The following is an 18,993-nucleotide window of genomic DNA, read 5'->3' on the forward strand; positions in this document are numbered from 1 at the left end:
GAACAACATCATCAGCACAAACTTCAGGTAGAACAGTAACCGTCTCTATAACTTTTTAATGCATAAAATTCCAGTATACAATTTTGTAATGGTGTTTAAAGGTGAAGACACTGATTCCATTTTTACTGTAGTATTTACACTTAATAATCTTAGATAAGTCACACTTGTGATCATGGAGAGTATACAGATAACTATGAGTCAAAGGTAATTAGATAATTCATAGCCAAAAAAAAATAGTCACATTTTCTCATAACTCTAGCTTAAATAATCAATCAGCGTAGAACTTCGTACGTACGTACATCAGTTCGAGTTGCCATACCACATTAGCACAGAGATCCAGTTGTCCATTCAAATCCCATAGTGGTAGAACTAGTAAGATTATAAGCAGTAATTGGAAATATTAGGGTTTAAAGATGTTATTCAAGGAGTATAATCCAATGACATAAATTTGGAAAGAGGAAAAAAGAAAAGGACATGAAGAATTCAGAAGATTAAAATTTGCGAGAACACAAAGTGAGGACCTTCACCTGCGCCATCGCAAACCCATTAAATTGACACAAGCCTTTTCTTTATTTGTATACGAATACTGCGTTCTTTATTCATGATTATAAAGATATACAATTTGAAAAAATGATAAATAAGTAAAGAAAAAATAGTTCCTTAATAATTTGTATCGATATGAAATTTAAGGTTACTGAAAAACATACTACTTAATATTAGTAAATAGTATAAAAATCTTATCAAAAATATCATTATCTCTTTAATTGGACAAATCGACTTACAGGTTGCCCATTTGCTTGTAATTGTAAATTGAGTACCCTTGGTAATCCTCCAATATATACAACCGATGGTAAATTATATATTTCAATAGGTGGAAGCCAAAAATGACGATGATCAAATAACAACTGTCAAAGAATAATGAACAAGAGAAATGATCAAATGAATTTCATAATGAAAGTTATTATTACTGTTAAATTCATTTATCTTCTCTTTCCTTATTCTTTTGTTGTTCAACTGATTTTTGTGTATTGTGTTTTATACTACTTATTAATATTCAGTAAACAATTCTATTTCTAATAATTTTTAGACGTATGATGTAACCTAAGTTGTCAAGTATTTACATAAACTAATTATATTTACCAGATTTATTATGATAATTAGTTTCTCTCAAACGTCGTCAATGTTACTCCCAGCGTTTTACATCTCTTAAATCCTTGTTTAAACTTAACTGTGTTCCATATCTATGTGCTCTTAGTTCCCATTTTGGTTGTTGATAAATTGTTGTTCATACTAGACCTAATTATAAACTGTGATTTACGCTATTGTATGTTGCGTTTTTATCTTTATTTTATTGTTATTATTTAAAAAGCCTTTCTTTTTCCATAAATATAGACACATTATTCACCGTGGATACCTCACGAGTTAAGGTTTTTAACTAATCTATGTATATTCCCTTTATGATAGAACTGTTCTGTAGATAAAATCATTGTTTTTTCAACTTTGGTTCCACGTATATCTTAAGTGTGTAGTGGGACTCTTCATTGGGCTTACCAATTATTATCATCATTATACTAGGGGGTGGTCTAATCTTATAAAACTAGCTGAGAATCAAGATGGTAAGATATATAGCTAACTGATCTCAAATATCTACATACCAAATACTAATAAATAGTATAACAATTCGACAACTTCCAGTAAATCCTAGAAGCTGACGCTTTTCTGTTTTTGTTTCTTTTTGCTAGACTAAATCGGTTAATGAAAATACTTAGTAGTAGTTTAGAATAGTTTCTAGTTGGTGCTCGTCTAAAAATAACCTCGGATTTCTTTAATGAATTTAGTATCAAGAGTAAAGTTTCAGGCATTACTTCAGTTTCTGTTGAACTCTGGTAGAAGTATAGAAACTTTTTATAGTGTATAACAATTGTTGAATGTTTCAAAATTAGCTGACATTAAAGTATTTGATGTGTTTAGATAGAAAATACAACACTAAATGAAATCAAGTATATTATCACTGAAGAAAAACACAACAATTGAATAAATGTCTAACTCTGTTAAAGACTTCTTATCTACAGTTTATCAACATGATTTTTTGTTGTTGATTTCTCAGAGTAATCAACATTCACTGTTGTAACGTGTGACTGCAGATTTGATGCGCAGCGTATTATCGATCGGATCAATGACACGTAAAACATGTACGAACGACCTAGAGTCCCGATTGGCCCTGCTTCCCTGTCTAACCCAACCAGTTGAGTCCAGAATGTAAGCCTCAGCCTCTGAGATATGAATCATTATATTTCAGACATACTCTGTTTATATACCAACCAAGCAGACCACATCGTACCATAAAATAGAAAACAACATTTGGACAATATTTAACAAGTGGAATAAATACTGATCAATGGGAAGTGTTCATTTAAAGTCTAAGGACACTATTAGACTTAACATGATAATTATTGGTATATTTTCCCGAATATCCTAACATTCACTAAAACAATCCACATCACAAATCCATTAGTAAATGGAATACACACATTAAGACATTAAATAAGAAAGATTAGTTCAGTGAAGAGTTCTCCCTTTTTATGGCGAATTCATTTTCAAAACTGTACAATCGTAGATACGGATACTTATTTTTTCCAGGATAATAATAAACTTCTGTTAGACACGGTGACAGTGAGGTTAAATAAACGAAAGTATTTAAAAAATTTTTTCTACAGAACAAGGAAAGTAGATGGTGGTCGGAGGTAGTCAACAGGAAACCCTGGACCCGGGTTTCGTGCTACTTGGCACTCGTCAGCAAGGTGTACCTGTAATCTTGAGGGAACTGGTGCTCCCTGGCGGATTGGACCTCGTGTCACCCAGCTTCACAGTCAGAGACGTTACCACTGAGCTATCCGAGCCGTGACTAACCTCCTGTAGGACTGAGATGTAATCACAATTGATTGATCACTGGGTGGTGATCAATCTCATGCTTGTCTAGTCCTTAATAGTGCAGATCGAATGCATAGTGCATACATAGTGCCCGCAGTGTCGAGTCACCTAGACTGGTGGCCACATTGCAACATGATCGATAGCATTCGATCTGCACTATTAAGGACTAGACAAGCATGAGATTGATCACCACCCAGTGATCAATCAATTGTGAACAAGGAAAGTTTAATAATCGTTTGATTGTTCATGACTTATATATTCATCAATAGATAGATAGGGAAATTATCATTGGGAAAGGATAGCTCAGCATGATAAGATAAATTGTTGAATTTAAGATGAAATGTGATGTGAACAGAGAAACACGAAGCTACGACAAACTACGAAAGTTATTTTCAGGGGATGTTATTTCATTTCATTCAAAACTTGTAAAACATATTTTTGTTTCTAGGCTATTCTACAGAACAAAAGCTTTCGTTTGATGTATAATTCATTGCCATGGTCTTTTTTTGTTCCAAAGCTATTGTAATTTAAACGTTATCTTTTGTATTCTATTTTCTACGCTAATCTCCGGTTTTGGACATGATTATACTCTCCTAATTGTTGTACGTTGTGGTCGGGGATTAGTCAACCTATTTATTCATGTATCATTTCCACATTGATCTGAAATAGGGAATCAGATCGGAATTGGAAATAAATCATGTAGTGTTCCAGTTAACTTGTCTTCTCTCATTTGCGTGCTTGTCAACCAATCAGGTGATAGAATAGTATTCTTCTCTCTATCCCACTTTGAACTCATGCATATTAGCTTCAAGGTTAAGCTAGTCAACCTATCACGTCAAGGTCTTAATCTAGATTGAGACAAATAATCCTCTTCACAAAGTGGGTGAACAGATCAAGGATGTAACAAATTGTAATCAGGAGGATCGTAGAAACAAAAATAAACCAGTTGGGGGGTAAAAGATGGAAAGGAAAGCAGACGCCTGTAAAGGGAAAGGAGTATGAGGAAAAAGGAAAACCAAAAAAGAGAATGAAGAAAGAGAAAGAGAAAAAAATTATTGGACATTAAGACCATGTTAGAAGAAGAGGTTGCACCAATCTATTTTGCGCACACAATTCTAGTTTTTTCAGATGTATGGCTATTGCTTTGGTAATGCAAAGAACTTACTTACTTACTTACGCCTGTTACTCCCAATGGAGCATAGGCCACCGACCAGCATTCTCCAACCCACTCTGTCCTGGGCCTTCTTTTCTAGTTCCATCCAATTCTTGTTCATTTTTCTCATGTCTATCTCCATTTCTCGGCGTAATGTGTTCTTTGGTCTTCCTCTTTTCCTTTGACCTTCAGGATTCCATGTGAGGGCTTGTCTTGTAACACAGTTGGGTGCTTTCCTCAATGTGTGTCCTATCCACTTCCAGCGCTTCTTCCTGATTTCTTCCTCCACTGGGATCTGGTTTGTTCTCTCCCACAGTACGTTGTTGCTAATAGTGTCCGGCCAATGGATCTGAAGTATTTTGCGTAGACAATTGTTAATAAACACCCGTATTTTCTGGATGATGGCTTTCGTAGTTCTCCAGGTTTCTGCCCCATATAGTAGAACTGTCTTGACATTTGTATTGAAAATCCTGACCTTGGTGTTGGTTGATACGATCTAATTATCTTTGAAATACTTCTACTTCGGTCGGTCAGCTACAACGTAGGACCACGCACATATATGTGTCGGTCCAAGTTGCCATACCTCACTAACACAACAAGATGAACATCGAATTCATAAAAGTATTTAATTCAGTGGTGGTAATATATAAGGGAAGGATTGCATATAGAGATAGAAAGAATTGGTTCGTAGAAAGAAAGATATAAAGTAATTTTAATCTCACAGTTTAAGGGAAAACAAAAGTGTATACACCTACGCCATTGTGATCCATCCTGAGCCATATCACCCAGAGTCTCTAAACATTGGTTACGATAGTCATGCGGATCCCAACCAAGTAGTCTGCATCTACCAACATGGCTCAGACTAGAAGTTAGTGACTTCAATGACTGATGCCACGTTTTGGTTTAACCGCCACTAACTTTCTTCCAGCCGTCTCTAACACTAGTCAGGATTGCGCGTTGTTGCTACCTTGACGTGGCGACCGGGTTTGCCTATCGTGATGAACCAACCAAGTTATAGTGGCTGAAACAGTCCTACCGTGCCAGACAGGTCGGTTGAAGAGCGGTAACACTAAAGGCAGCAAACCCAAGGTTTGAGGCCGAAGTCGTACTACTGACTGTACAGAGGTGTGACGGTAGCAAGGTGTTTCCTTCAGAAAACCAGCATAATAGCGATACTACCCCACCACAGGGAGGAATGGGGTTAGAAAAGGTCGACCGTAAAACTGCACACCTCGCCTTATCCCACGGATATCCGTCTCCGGCGGTAAGGTCTCAACAAGTACGGAGCTAACACAAAAATGACCCATAAAAAGGTCGTGTGTGACCGACTTCAAGCAGTTGTCCCTTGGGCACTGCGGTCACGCTCTCAGGTCATTAAGACCACCAAGAATGCAATTTCCTTTTCAGGTACCTCCAAAAGAACCCTTCCGTGATGTGGGCGAACGGGAAGTGGTAATCGCCTCCAACTTACCTTCTACTTACCATTATAGTATAAATAACGTAGTTTGATTATAGAACAAAAATGCTATTCAACTATGTGTTGTGGATGCGGAGGAATAGACCAATAATTATCATGTTAAGTCCAATGGTGTCCTTGGACTTTAAATGGACATTTCCTATTGGTCGATATCTGTTCACTTGTTGAATATTGTACAAAATGTTGTTTTCTATTTTATGGTACGATGTGGTATGCTTGATTGGTATGTAAACAAAGTATGTTTGAAATATAATGATTCATATCTCCGAGGCTGTGACTTGTGTTCTGGACTCAACTGACTGGGCTAGACAGGGAAGCGCAAACCAATCGAGACTCTAGGCCGTCCGTTCGTGTTTACGTGTACCTGTAATCGATCGATAAGTACGCTGCTCTCTAATTTTCCAGTCAAAGACACAATAATTATCACAGGGTAAAAATCGACCCAACTTAAAGTCATAACACTATGAATTACGATAGAGATGAGGATGATGATGATGATAACAATAACAACAAGAACAACGACAACGACAATAACAAGAAAGAAGTGAAAAAAACAACTAATACTTGTAATCCATGTTCTACATCAGGACCATTTTGTTCTTTGATTGAAATTGGTGAATGAAATATTAACTGTAAACGATGCCATGTTGTATCTGTTATTGTAATTAATGGACTAGACCATAATAGATTTTTTTATCAGCATATATAAATATTTGATTATTTGATAATATCACATAAATATTACCATCATCTGGACCAAAATTAAATGTAACTAATAAACTATATACATCTTCATTAATTTCATCTAAATTAGATAATGTTAAATGTTCACCATTGATAGCAGTATTAGCTAATTGTGCTCGAAATCAATAGTAAATTCAAATGGTGTATTTCTTTGATTTAAGAAAAAAGAAAGAAAATTAAGTAAAAGTTATATATGTATATGAATGATTATGCCGTTATTATGATGTTAGACCACCATTGAAAACCTGGAAGCACTGCGCGAAAGGCCTTGGGTTCGAATCCCGCTCGCGGGGTTGTGAATACACATAAATAAAGCTAAGTCACTTTACAGATTGAAATCATGAATCAATTGAAGCTAGAGCACAATGGAAAATCCGGAAGTACTGTATGGCCGTTTTGTCCTATTGTGGGACTCCTCAGCAGTGCGCATCCACGATCCCGCACCCCGCAAGATTCGGATCCAGGACCTATCAGTCTGGCGCGCGAGCGCTTAACCAACAGAGTATTGAACCGGCATTCAATCAATCCACGATGTTGTGCCACCGTATACCATTGTCTTCAGTGAGTTCCTATCTCATAACAGACCTGGTTGTACTCCACTGGTAACGGTTTCTCACTAGAACTCCAGGAGTATCTCTTGAAGTCAGTCACTAATGAGCAGATGATTATTATCAGAAGGGGTTTTGTGGAGATTTTAGAAATTTCACAGATTGAAATCATGTATCAATTGAAGGAGTCCCATACTAGGACGAAACGGCCGTCCAGTGCTTCCAGGTTTTCCATGGTAATCTAGCTTCAATCGACTCATAATTTCAATCTGTGAAATTTCTAAAATCTCCACAAACCCCTTCTGATACTAAGTCACTTTAATTGAATATACACTTGAAAGAGAATGTACGTTAAATATGAATAGATACATATACATATATCTTATACAGTTTTATTTAAATAACGTACTGTTGTTCAATTATTGTACCAATATTACCAATTTCCCAATATGAATCTGGATATTGATCAAACCATGCAGTATTTTCAGCATTTTCAGTACAATCCTTAAAAATGATCATAGTGAAATGAAGAACATAGTCACAAATATAAAATGAATGAGAAGTAAAAATGTATTGAAGTAAATATATATATGAGTTTAATGCAGAAGTTATAGCGCTAAAGGTTTGATTAGTGATGTAATAAAACAATAAGTGCACTTAGTAAATGACATTTGCAAAATGATAAGATTGTTAGAAGTGTTTGTAATCACTGTGAGTTTAAAGATCTTATTAACACCATCAAATGAGATTTTTAATTGAGTTATATTATTTTGTAAGAGTGGATGATATAGAACAAGGATTAACAGTACACATTAAACTATTTCATGTTAGTATCAGAAGGGGTTTTGTGGAGATTGCAGTAATTACAATAGTTAAGATCATTATGCAAACCTAGAAACACTGGACAGCACACGATAGGACAAAACGGCATTCCAATGCTTCCAGGTTTTCCATGGCGGTCTAGTTTCAATTGACTCATGATTTGAACTATTAAAATTACTATAATATCCACAAAAACTCCTTCTGATATTAATCTAGAGATGTAATTAAATAATTCACCACTTTGTTACTTAATTTGTTTTAAGTAGTATAAATCTTTAAACATAAATTATCACCCTTGATATACTGTAGCAAAAGCTATGGCTCGTGAAAATTGTCAACATGCAGTGCAGTAAATAAGAGTGCATCATTAATAAAATAATTGGTGAATCCTAACACCGAAAAATACACATAAATCGTGAATAGCGACATGTTCAGTGAATGTTTTGTGAAAAAATCGGGGAGTAGAAAAACAAGAACAAAAGTATTTTTCTTTAAATAATATCCCAGTAATTCACAAAATAAGTAGTACATTATTAACAAATAGAACTATGAAGAAGCATCTTTACATCCCATCAAAATGACCTGAGACATGTCAAGGAGTGAAGACAGATATATTCGAATACAATCTAAATATAAAAGGCTGTATTCCAGTGTAAAATTCATTCCAGTTTTAAGTTCATTCATCAATATTTAACCTGGTTCTCAGTTGAAAAACCGGATTATTTATTGACCGTATATGTAATGTAATTAAATAACACAATATATGGTGTGTAGCTCTTCTAGAGTTACTGCCGGTCCCAAGCCGGGGTAAAGGAAGAGAGTTGGGCATGGGGTTATCGACCCTATCCCGTAGAAAACTAACTCGTTAAATAAAAGCTAACCATGAAGTACTAGTAGCCTATTATAGTTTATTATACAGAACGCTTTTTATTTCCTTCTCAATAAGGAAGGATAGAAATTGAAGTACTGATCTTTTAATATAGCATAGAATCTATCAAGTTAAAGAGAAACTCATCGTTAGTTATAATTGTTGGTAATTCGTCGAAGTCAACAAGTAAAACTACTAACGGTCAAAGATCTTATGTAATTGTTGGGGTGATCCAGAAAACTTCTCGCAAAAGCCAATAAAGGCGTTCACCAGAAGTTTTGCCAGAAACATCAAGAAAATGAAAAGCCACATGTAGAGTTTCTGATTGGCTGATCATTACACTGCTACTATGTTTGGTAGCATTTCAGAATTTTCGGGAGACTCAAGGTCATCTAAAATACTATAAAAATCCTATATTTTCTGTACTAGAACGAACGTTTAGAGTAAAGTGCTTCTCGCGTATTTCGCACCTTTTCTCTCGTGTTCAGGTCTCTGTGTAGTTCTAGCTTTGAGGTTTACGAGAATTGCTTAGGAATGGAATATAGCGTTTAATTATCAAGACTTATCAGTAATTTAGTGGATGGATTAGCAAAGAAATCCTTAATTTATATTTTCACTTTGTATAAATATGTGTGCTTGAGCATTGCTTACTGTCTACGCTTTATTGTATACAAATGTTATTTCCTATTTTATGATGCGTTGCAGTCTGTTTGGTTGATACATAAACCCAGTATGTCTGAAATAGATGATTCGATTCAATTCGCATAGTGTAAGCTGGTATTGGTGTTGTGGACTCAAGTGGACGGGCTAGGCAAAGATAGGATCAATAAGGACGCTAGGCTGCTCATACCGGTCGAACGTCATTTATTTGGCACAGTGCTAAGATTGTATAAGTCGTATTTTGATCGGTGGATAAATCACGTGATAAAAAGCTGGACATAAAGTCATAACACCAATATGTTTGTAAATAATTTCAAGAAACATTCATTTGAGCATAAGTTTAATATGCTTAAACTCTTTTCATATCTCATGTATTAAGATTTATAAAACACATACTACTTATATTATCATTAATAGTAGTGATATGTACTACTGATATCAACAGTTATAAGTAGGACATATCATTAATTAAAAGTGAAATACCTGGAGGTAGAAAGTTATGAAGTTCAAAAACAAAACAAAAGAGAACGAGAACAAAGAATGATTAGTGTGGAAACGAAAGAACAATGAAGTTTAAGATGATTGACATTTTGAGAATGAAGTATTTACTATATGGTTCTCAGATTTTACTATGATGTTTTGTAATTTCGTACTCAAATATGTCCGATTGTCCCCACTTGTGTTCTCGTTCACTACAATAGTACTACATTGAAAATAATACTTTATGAGTAACTCAACCATTTTGATGGATTCTCGAACTTGAACAGTTTATTTGTATATAGTTTAGAGAACAAAATCTTCAAAAGATATCTCATCCTCGAGTAAATCTACCATGTTAGTTAGAGAAGGATAGTTGGAATCCGGAACACTCATTCCTTCCTTCTTAGGACTCGTCTGTTTGGCGTATCTGAACTCAAATCGATGTTCACCCTCAGACTGGTACCCAGTAACTTTCACTCTGAACGCCAGAGCAAGACCTACTTAGCTACTAAACTTGAAAAACCTCTTCATTGTACAAAAGGACGAATTTTAACTCGGCTTTATAAATCATCCGGTGAATGTTCAGGACTGAAATTCATCACCTCTTAGTATATGTACTACTAAGCAAACGGCCTAGGTATTGCTAATACATCATAACCTTTTTAACATGATTTATATGATGAATAGCACTGGGATTTAACACAAGCATTTCGTCCTGTTTGAGATTCGTTAGAGATAGGACAATACAAGCGTTCTAGATTCCACTGTTAGTCACTATCCAGTTTTGACCTAAAATGATTGTCACTTAATGATAATATCTAGACAATTTGTTCATAATAAATATATCTTAAAAGAGACTGATCAATGCCATATTAATGACAAGAAATTGAACAGTATAAATTTCTTATCACTAATATATAATTGATCTGTATAAGGCCCTCAAATGCCCTGATATGGCCGAGAGTGGGGTGGGCCCTCCCTCCCTCCCTCGGCCGCGCGTATACAGCCACTCCCAGGGAAGTCCTACTCACTGCCTTCTCATGGCGGGGGTGTTGTTTACGAAAATGAGGGGACGAAAAGCGAATGTCCGGCGCTTCACCCGGATCCCAAACCAATGGTGCATATGGGCTCCAGTATCCTGTGGGAAGAAATGGCGTATGAACCAATCGTTAGTCACCGGCTACCATGGGAATGCATCTCCTCACGATGCTCCACTGCCTTGTGGATCAGATCTTTAGGTCAAAGGCTCCGAGTGTGGCCCCCTAAGAAAACCACCTGTTTCGGTTTGGGCACCCGGGCAGTATCACAGCCCACACACACACACACAAATATGGTGTGGCGCATATATATTTGGTACCCTGTTGTAGTAATGTTTATGTGTTGAAATAAATAAATGAACAGTATAAAAATATTACCGACTTACTATGATTTTATACAACTTCTAGATCTACTATTCACAACAACAATATTTATTATTCATACACTGAATGATTAAATTCTAATTATAGACAAAACTATTTATACATATGAATTAACCAAGTATCATATGATTAATGTAATACTTAATTAACAACAGCATAGATCCACATAGACTATGCAAGCCTATCCATTATGAATAATCAAAATGATAGATGGTTGTTATCATTGAACATATTCAATTCAATTATAATTCTCATATTCATTCATTTTAAGGTATTTCAATCTTATCAATGATTGTGATTATCATTAGTGTGTTTAAATTCTATTCTGCATAGATACAATTTGCTTGCTTGTTTGTTTGTTTGTTTTATCAATATTTAGATTACACATGATATATTTTAATGAAGAAATTTATAAAACAACTCATCTTTTTTGCTTAATGTTTTTACAGCTACGCCTGGAGTTCCCCCTAACCGAGGCTAGTGCCGGTCCCAAGCCCGGATAAAGGAGGAGGGTTGGGCATCACATTAGTGACCCCATCTCATAGAAAAGTAACTCGCCAAAAAATGCCTTTAGAATTAAAAAGTAATTTATTTAGTTGTAGTGAAAAGTCATGACTAGAGAAGAGTCTACATATGTTGCTAATGAAGTAATTACTAATCAATAGTACTGAAGAATAAATTCACTTGATATTGTATTTAGGACTGCAATTGATCAGTCTATTAATGGCATATGTTCATACTGTGCGTATTGCCTCGATATAGCCTTGATTAACAAGCATAGATAGTGGCTAGCAGTGGAATACAGAGTGAACATCAACTTTGAGATGCAAGTACATTCAGCTGACGAGTCCCAAATCGGATAAAACGCGCGTCAAACTGGATTTCACTGCTAGCCACTATCTATTTTTACTTATAAAGTATGGAAGAATGATTGTACAGTATTGCAAATTGACTGAAATGAAGATTGTAATGGTCTAAAAGTTGAGCATTCACAACAACACCTTGAGATTCTGCGTTCTATCCCAGGGGGTAGGAGGTTGCAATAAGTCTCATACTTAGGCAAAGCAGGTAAATGGATGTTTAACTATAGATCTTATGTGAATAATTTATTTCTTTTTTTACCTGAAGACATGTATAGAGTAGACTATATTTGCAGTTTAGTTTGATGTAGGTTGTTATCAGAACATTGTGAGAGATTTAATTTGATGAATCTAGTTGTTTAGATTACTTCCTTGTAAACTTAACAAACCTTCTGATAAGTCACAGCAGTACTATTGATCATTTTCTTTTCGGAAAACATAACCAAACTCTAACAAGATAGTTTGTTTTTAATCTATAAGGTTTCACACTAAAACCTTTATCTGACCAAAATTTGAGTGTTTATAATTTGTTTGTAAAGGTTTGTAATTCCTCATTATATTAATTCAGGATAGTAACTGATCCGTGGTGAACATAACCTTATACAAATGTGATTTGATCGGCATACATATTTGCCATTAAGAGACCGATCAATTACAATCCTGAATTAAAACAATGAAAAACGACAAAAACTTCTAAATACTTTCATACCCGTTGAGGAAACTAAAGACTGTATGAACTTAGCACCATAGTGGATAACTCTTTGGGTATATGAAGATAAAAGTACTGGGTTTGGGAGTTAATGTGACTATCAGCACTCGGATCCAAGTATACTAACCTGACGATACGCCTATTCTGATCCCATCACTGGTCGAATTCTAAATAAACTAAAACTTATTTAAGGGTGTATTATTGAAATAAATTAAAAATACTTCTACCATTGATGAATACTTACATTCTTTTACGAATCTTTCCGTCACCAGTACGTATATTTTCTAAAACCAATTGTTCATCATAACTTACTCCTGGAATAATTTGTTTAGACATTAATTCATTGAATGGTGTAAATATTAATTGTCGTCCACTTGGTGGTGCTGTTAATTCAAGTCCTTGTAATTTACTTGTCAATAGTCCAGCTAAACCTCGACGTTCTGTAAATCGTGGATATAACTGTCCACCACATATTCCAACTTGACTACCGTATGAATTATCTTTACTTACTAATTCAGTTGCAAAATCCACTAGGCTATAAACAATATCATGAATAAAAGAAATAATATTACTCATTATAAGTAAGTAGTAAAATTAATTTTAACGTTATTTTGAGGATGCCTGTGAATATGCACTGAAAAGGATGAACATTATTCAAATGTCGACTTCTGAACTACTGACATTTAACCGGCAATCAATCACAACTTATTGTCAGAATCGATGAAGAAATAAGGAAAGGAAAAGTGTTGAAATACTTTGTGCTGAGAATTCTATATTATACCAATAATATAATATTGAGTAACGCCATCAATGTCTATGTAAAATACTTCGGATCAGTTGGCCAGACACTATTAGCAACAACGTACTGTGGTAAAGAACAAACCAGATCCCAGCGGAAGAAGAAATCAGGAAGAAGCGCTGGAAGTGGATAGGACACACATTGAGGAAAGCACCCAATTGCGTCACAAGACAAGCCATCACATGGAATCCTCAAGGCCAAAGGAAAGAGGAAGACCAAAGAACACATTACGCCGGGAAATGGAAATAGACATGAGAGAAATGAACAACAATTGGATGGAACTAGACAAGAAGGCCCAGGACAGAGTGGGTTGGAGAATGCTGGTCGGCGGCCTATGCTCTATTAGGAGTAACAGGCGAAAGTAATTAAGTAACTAATGCCATCAATAATAATAATATTAATGGGATGGATATATCTGTGAGAGATACCAATGTAAAAGTAGCAAAGTGAGTAAGAGATCTTGATTTTTCAATGTTTGTCTTACGGAGGATAATAAGTATTGATTAATATACTTTTGATTGGTAGACATTCTAGTTTTACATAACAAGTGAGTTTATTTATTCCTCGCAACGATGTAAGTGATCGTAACTCTTGGTTCATAATAAATTAGCCATCACTAAACAGAACCATTTCTTCCTTGCATTGTATTTACATATTTTCTACTTGAGTGTTTGATCACAAAGAATAATACAGTTAAATCGATAAATATCAGATTATGTGATGTGCTGTGGATCAAATAACTGCTTCCGATTAGGATTACATTAAGATAAGCAGTCATTCTTCAATTAACCTATGATCATACAAAGAATTGATCACTACGCATTCAATTTAATTATCTGTTAATGTCAGGTGCACAGGTAGATAGTTATTTTATCATCATCATCAGGCTAGATTTATGATATCATTCGATGAGTTTGAATACATTTTTCATGATTCCAATGAATAAGCGCTTGGAGGAAGATGTGAAATCCATGGGCCTGACTCTTGGTAGGGTTGTGGGTACCTAAAATTTAGGAACTAAAAGTGAGAAGAAACAGCTGTCCTGTACTCCCTGATTCTTCCTGTTATCCCAAATAAACTCAAACTGTTGCAGATACTAAAAATAAACATTTCCAAAAAGACATCGACGGCGGTTAGTAGTGGGATCACCGGCTGGATGTACCTACACCTCGATTTTGGTGTCCATTTCAGGACTCGAACCTAATAATACTGAAGGCGGCCTGCTTGAATATCTGGGCTACCTGTTCCTCGGATCTAGATATTTCATCAAGTTATCTGTTTTGTTGTTTGTTTTAGCACATCATTATGTCCATTGTGCACACAATCTATTCAGGCACGTTTATGAAAAGTTTACAACCTTTCGCTATACAGGATACAAAAAGGTACAATCAGCGACATCATGGTGGCCGGCAATATGCATTGAAACGAATGAACATTAATCAAATATGGATTACCGAACTCCTAACATCTAACTGGTCATCATTCAAAATTTGTCGTCACAATCGATCAAGGTATAAGAAAAGGAAACTTGTTGAAATACTGTATGCTGAGAATTCTATGTTGTACCAAAAATATAATGTTGAATAAAGCTTCTAATAATAATAATAATAATATCATTCGCTTCAAGTGTTATCACATTATCTACTAGGCTACTGAATTCAGTTAGCCGTAGTTTGTGCAATGAAGTGGATTTTAATGTACACCTGTTGATCGTTTGAATCTTCCCATTGAATATTAGAACTCCAGTTGGTGGAGTTCGAAGTGCTGGAGTGAACATTAACTCAGCTGAATGTACGTCCAACTGATGATCTCAAAATAGAAAAAAAACCGATTGTCTTGAATTTCACTGTTAATCACTACCCAACTTTCCTTCTAATTCTTGTAACCGAATATCAACATGGAAGCAATCCGTACACGATACACATATGCTAAATGAGACTTATCAATTAAAGAAATAAACATCAATCGAATGATTCAAACAACCAGTACAAATCAATTAAATACAATCTATAAATATTAGTTTAACGCTTATGATAACTGACACCATCGTATATTTAAAAAAGATTGTTAGAGGGTTTGAACCTCAATGAGAACATTAACACTTAACTGTACGACTATCCATACCTCTTGGAATAAACTTGCAGTTACTATCCAATATATATGTATATATAATCAGACACTTACTGTTTCCCAATTATTAAATATTGTATTGTAACAGGATAAGCTGGCATAAATTGTGGTCCAATATATATTTGTCGAATAGTTTTATTATCTGGTTGTTTTGGTATAGTCCATGTTTGTACAATATGTTGATCAAATAATACAGTTAATTGATCTGTATCAATTTTACCAAAATATAATGTAACAACAACTTCAATTTCAGCTTGTTTTGAATCAAAAAATTGTTTCTTGATTGTTTCTAAATTTATTGGTGTCGTCGAAGATGATGAGGATGACGACGACGACGACGACGACGATGACGACGATGTTATTGTATTTGATGTTACCGTTGAAATTTGTTTCTTTAAATTATTCCAAACTGGTAAAACTTTTGTTAAATTCAAATATTCTGTTAATTCTAAATTTATTAAATTTGTATATGGATCATTCATAGCACGTGATGTTAAAGATGTTCTAGTGTATAATGTTTTACTGACACCCGGTAAAACAATACCTAAACGATGATCTTCTGTAAGGAATATACGTATCCATTCTGCATGTCCCTGTATGTTTTTATTTTAATTTGGAAAAAAATATCAGAAAACATATCAGAATGGTAATAGAACATAAATATTAATTTACTTTAGTAGTTGAGATCATGAATCAATTGAAGCTAGACCGCAATGGAAAATCTGTAAGCACTGGACAGCCGTTTTGTCCTACTGTGGGACACTTCAGAAGTGTGTATCCATGATCTCGCCCATATTACACAAGCATGTGGCTATCAGGACTCAGTAGTTATAAATGAGTAACGCGATGGTGTTTGAAGTGAACGATGATGGGTTCGAGTCCCAGAGTGGACATCAACTTTGATATGTAGGTACATCCAGATGATGAGACCCAAATAGAACAAAGTGGCAAGTGTCCTAGATTCCACTACTAGGCACTAACCAACTTTGCTTATAAAACTTATGACTTAAAACAACATCGAGGCAATCCCCACAGGATGCACATATGCCAACAAAAGACTGATCAATTGCAATCTTAAGCATCAATGGAAAGATCAGTTAGTCAGTCAGTCAGCTACAACGTAGGACCAGGTACATATATGCATCGGTTCAAATTGCCATACCTCATTAACACAACAAGATGGACACCGGATTCATAAAAGTAGTTAATTCAGAGGTGGTAATATATAAAAGAAAGATTACAATAAGGATATAGTACAGGAAGAAAGAATTAGTTCGTAGAAAGAAAGATATGAAGCGATTTCAATCTCTTAGTTTAAGCGAAGACAGAGAGTGTATGCACCGACGCCATTGTGATCGATTCCGAGTCATGTCACCAAGAGTCTCCAACCATTGATTACGATAGTCACGCGGACCTCAACCAGGTAGTCTGCATCTACCAACATGGCTCAGACTAGAAGTTAGTGACTTCAAGCACTGATGTCACTTTTTGGTTTGGCCGCCCTAACTTTCTTCCAATGGAAAGATACAAGTAAACAATACCAAGTAAATTCAAATGTATTTTCATTGTGAAAATTCAATTGACTACTTTAATTTAATTATGAATGTTTGTTTAGTTTGTTTTGTTTTTCAGTTAAATTACTTACAGGTTGAATAATTAATAAATCCATATCACCAGATTGTGTAATTAATGGATTAAAACGTATTGTCATACTGATTCCTGGTTCAAATGGTGAATATCGTTGTGGTTCTTTTAATTCTGATGCCATATATAAATGATGCGGTTTTAATTGTAAACAATATTGATAATTTGGACTTGTATTTTCCTGAGAAAATTTGACAGAAAAAATATATAGATTGGTGTTACAATGGAAGTTGGAAATAGTTTTTTAGAGATGGTGGAGAACAATGGTAGCTCAGGTGGATGATTTTGGTGATGTTTTGTTCTCTGAGCTGGATGGTTTAGTTATGAAGCTTTCATCGTTCTTCTGGACGACATCATCAGCACAAACTTCAGGTAGACTGAAGTTTGTGCTGATGATGTCGTTCAGAAGTACGATGAAACTCCACGACCAAACCACCCATCTCCGAGAACAAAACTCTTTCAAAATAGTTTTTTAATTATTGAATTCTTATCAATTTTAATTTTAATAGTTGAGGTCATGAGTCAATTGAAGCTTGACCATCATGGAAAATCTGAAAGTATTGGACAGTCGTTTCATTTTATTGTGGGACTCTTCAACAGTGCACATCCACGATTCTGATATTAATTGTCATTTTATTGTATAATTATTAAGAAAAAATAGATTACTATATGTGTGTATCCCATTCATCATTAATTTTGGTAAACTCATTAACTTCGGTTGCATGAATTACTATTCCTAATCTGTAGACAGTCTATTAATTACAGCCTCTCCTATTTCACGGTCACTTTTGCCTAGTTTATGTATAATTGTTTATTTTCATTTTATGGTGTTATAGAGTCTGGTATATTTGCATATAAACTACATCTGGACTCAAGCCTGAGTCCTTACTTACTTACTTACTTACTCACTCACTCATCTACTCACTTACTTACTTACTTACTTGCCTTACTTACTTACTAACTTACTTACTTACTGACTGACTTAGGCTTTTTACCCCTCGTGAAAGAGTATAGGCTGTCTACTAGTATTCTTCATCCGATTCTGTCCTGAGCAATCCTTTTCAGTTGTTTCTAGTTTTTATTCATTCTTTTCATGTCTACTTCCAATTCTAAGTGTAGTGTGTTCCTTGGTCTTCCTTTTTACATCTACCCTTCAGGATTACAGGTAAATGGTCGCTACGTGATGAAGTTTGGTGAGTTCTCCAATGTGTATCCTATCGAATTCTAACATCTCTTCCTAATTTCCTCCTCAGATGGAAGCTGATCTTGTTGATGGTATCTGACCAAGGGATATTGAGTATCTTGCGTAGACAATTGTTTATAAATACTTGCATCCTTTTGGTGATGGTTGTAGTAGATCCCCAAGTTTCAGTTCCGTAGTGTAGAACTGTCTTGGTGTTCGTATTGAAGATTCTGACTTTGATATTAGTTGACAGTTGTTTTGAGTTCCGCTTTCTCTCTGCCAATTCGCTCTTTTACGTCCAGATACGTGAATGTTTCCACCACTTCCAGAGCTTCTCCATTAAATGTAATTGCGTTGGTGTTCTCGGTGCTGCATTTCAAGATGTTGCTTTAACCCTTGAGTAGGTTGAGGCCTAATGATACAGAGGCTGTTGCCCCATTATTTGTTCCATAAATTATTTCTATTCTTGTGTGGATTGTTGATTTCGTAGACAATTTTCATTATATATGAGTTCCGATATAGTAAACGAGAACTTGATGGAGTAATTCGATTAACAGTTGAGTG

At 35.1% G+C, this 18,993-nt stretch overlaps 1 protein-coding gene across 1 annotated transcript in view; it reads right to left on the reverse strand.

Moving 5' to 3' along the window:
- LAMA1_2 (Laminin subunit alpha-1) overlaps positions 1 to 18,993 on the reverse strand; it is a 78,846-nt gene that overhangs the window by 4,250 nt on the left and 55,603 nt on the right. Inside the window, exon 9 of the mRNA XM_051217295.1 lies at positions 783 to 905. Within this exon, the coding sequence (XP_051064678.1) occupies positions 783 to 905 (123 nt within the window). The remainder of the gene's footprint in view (positions 1 to 782; positions 906 to 18,993) is intronic.

Source organism: Schistosoma haematobium, chromosome 5, assembly GCF_000699445.3.
Source record: "Schistosoma haematobium chromosome 5, whole genome shotgun sequence".
Classification (NCBI taxonomy): Eukaryota; Metazoa; Platyhelminthes; class Trematoda; order Strigeidida; family Schistosomatidae; genus Schistosoma; species Schistosoma haematobium.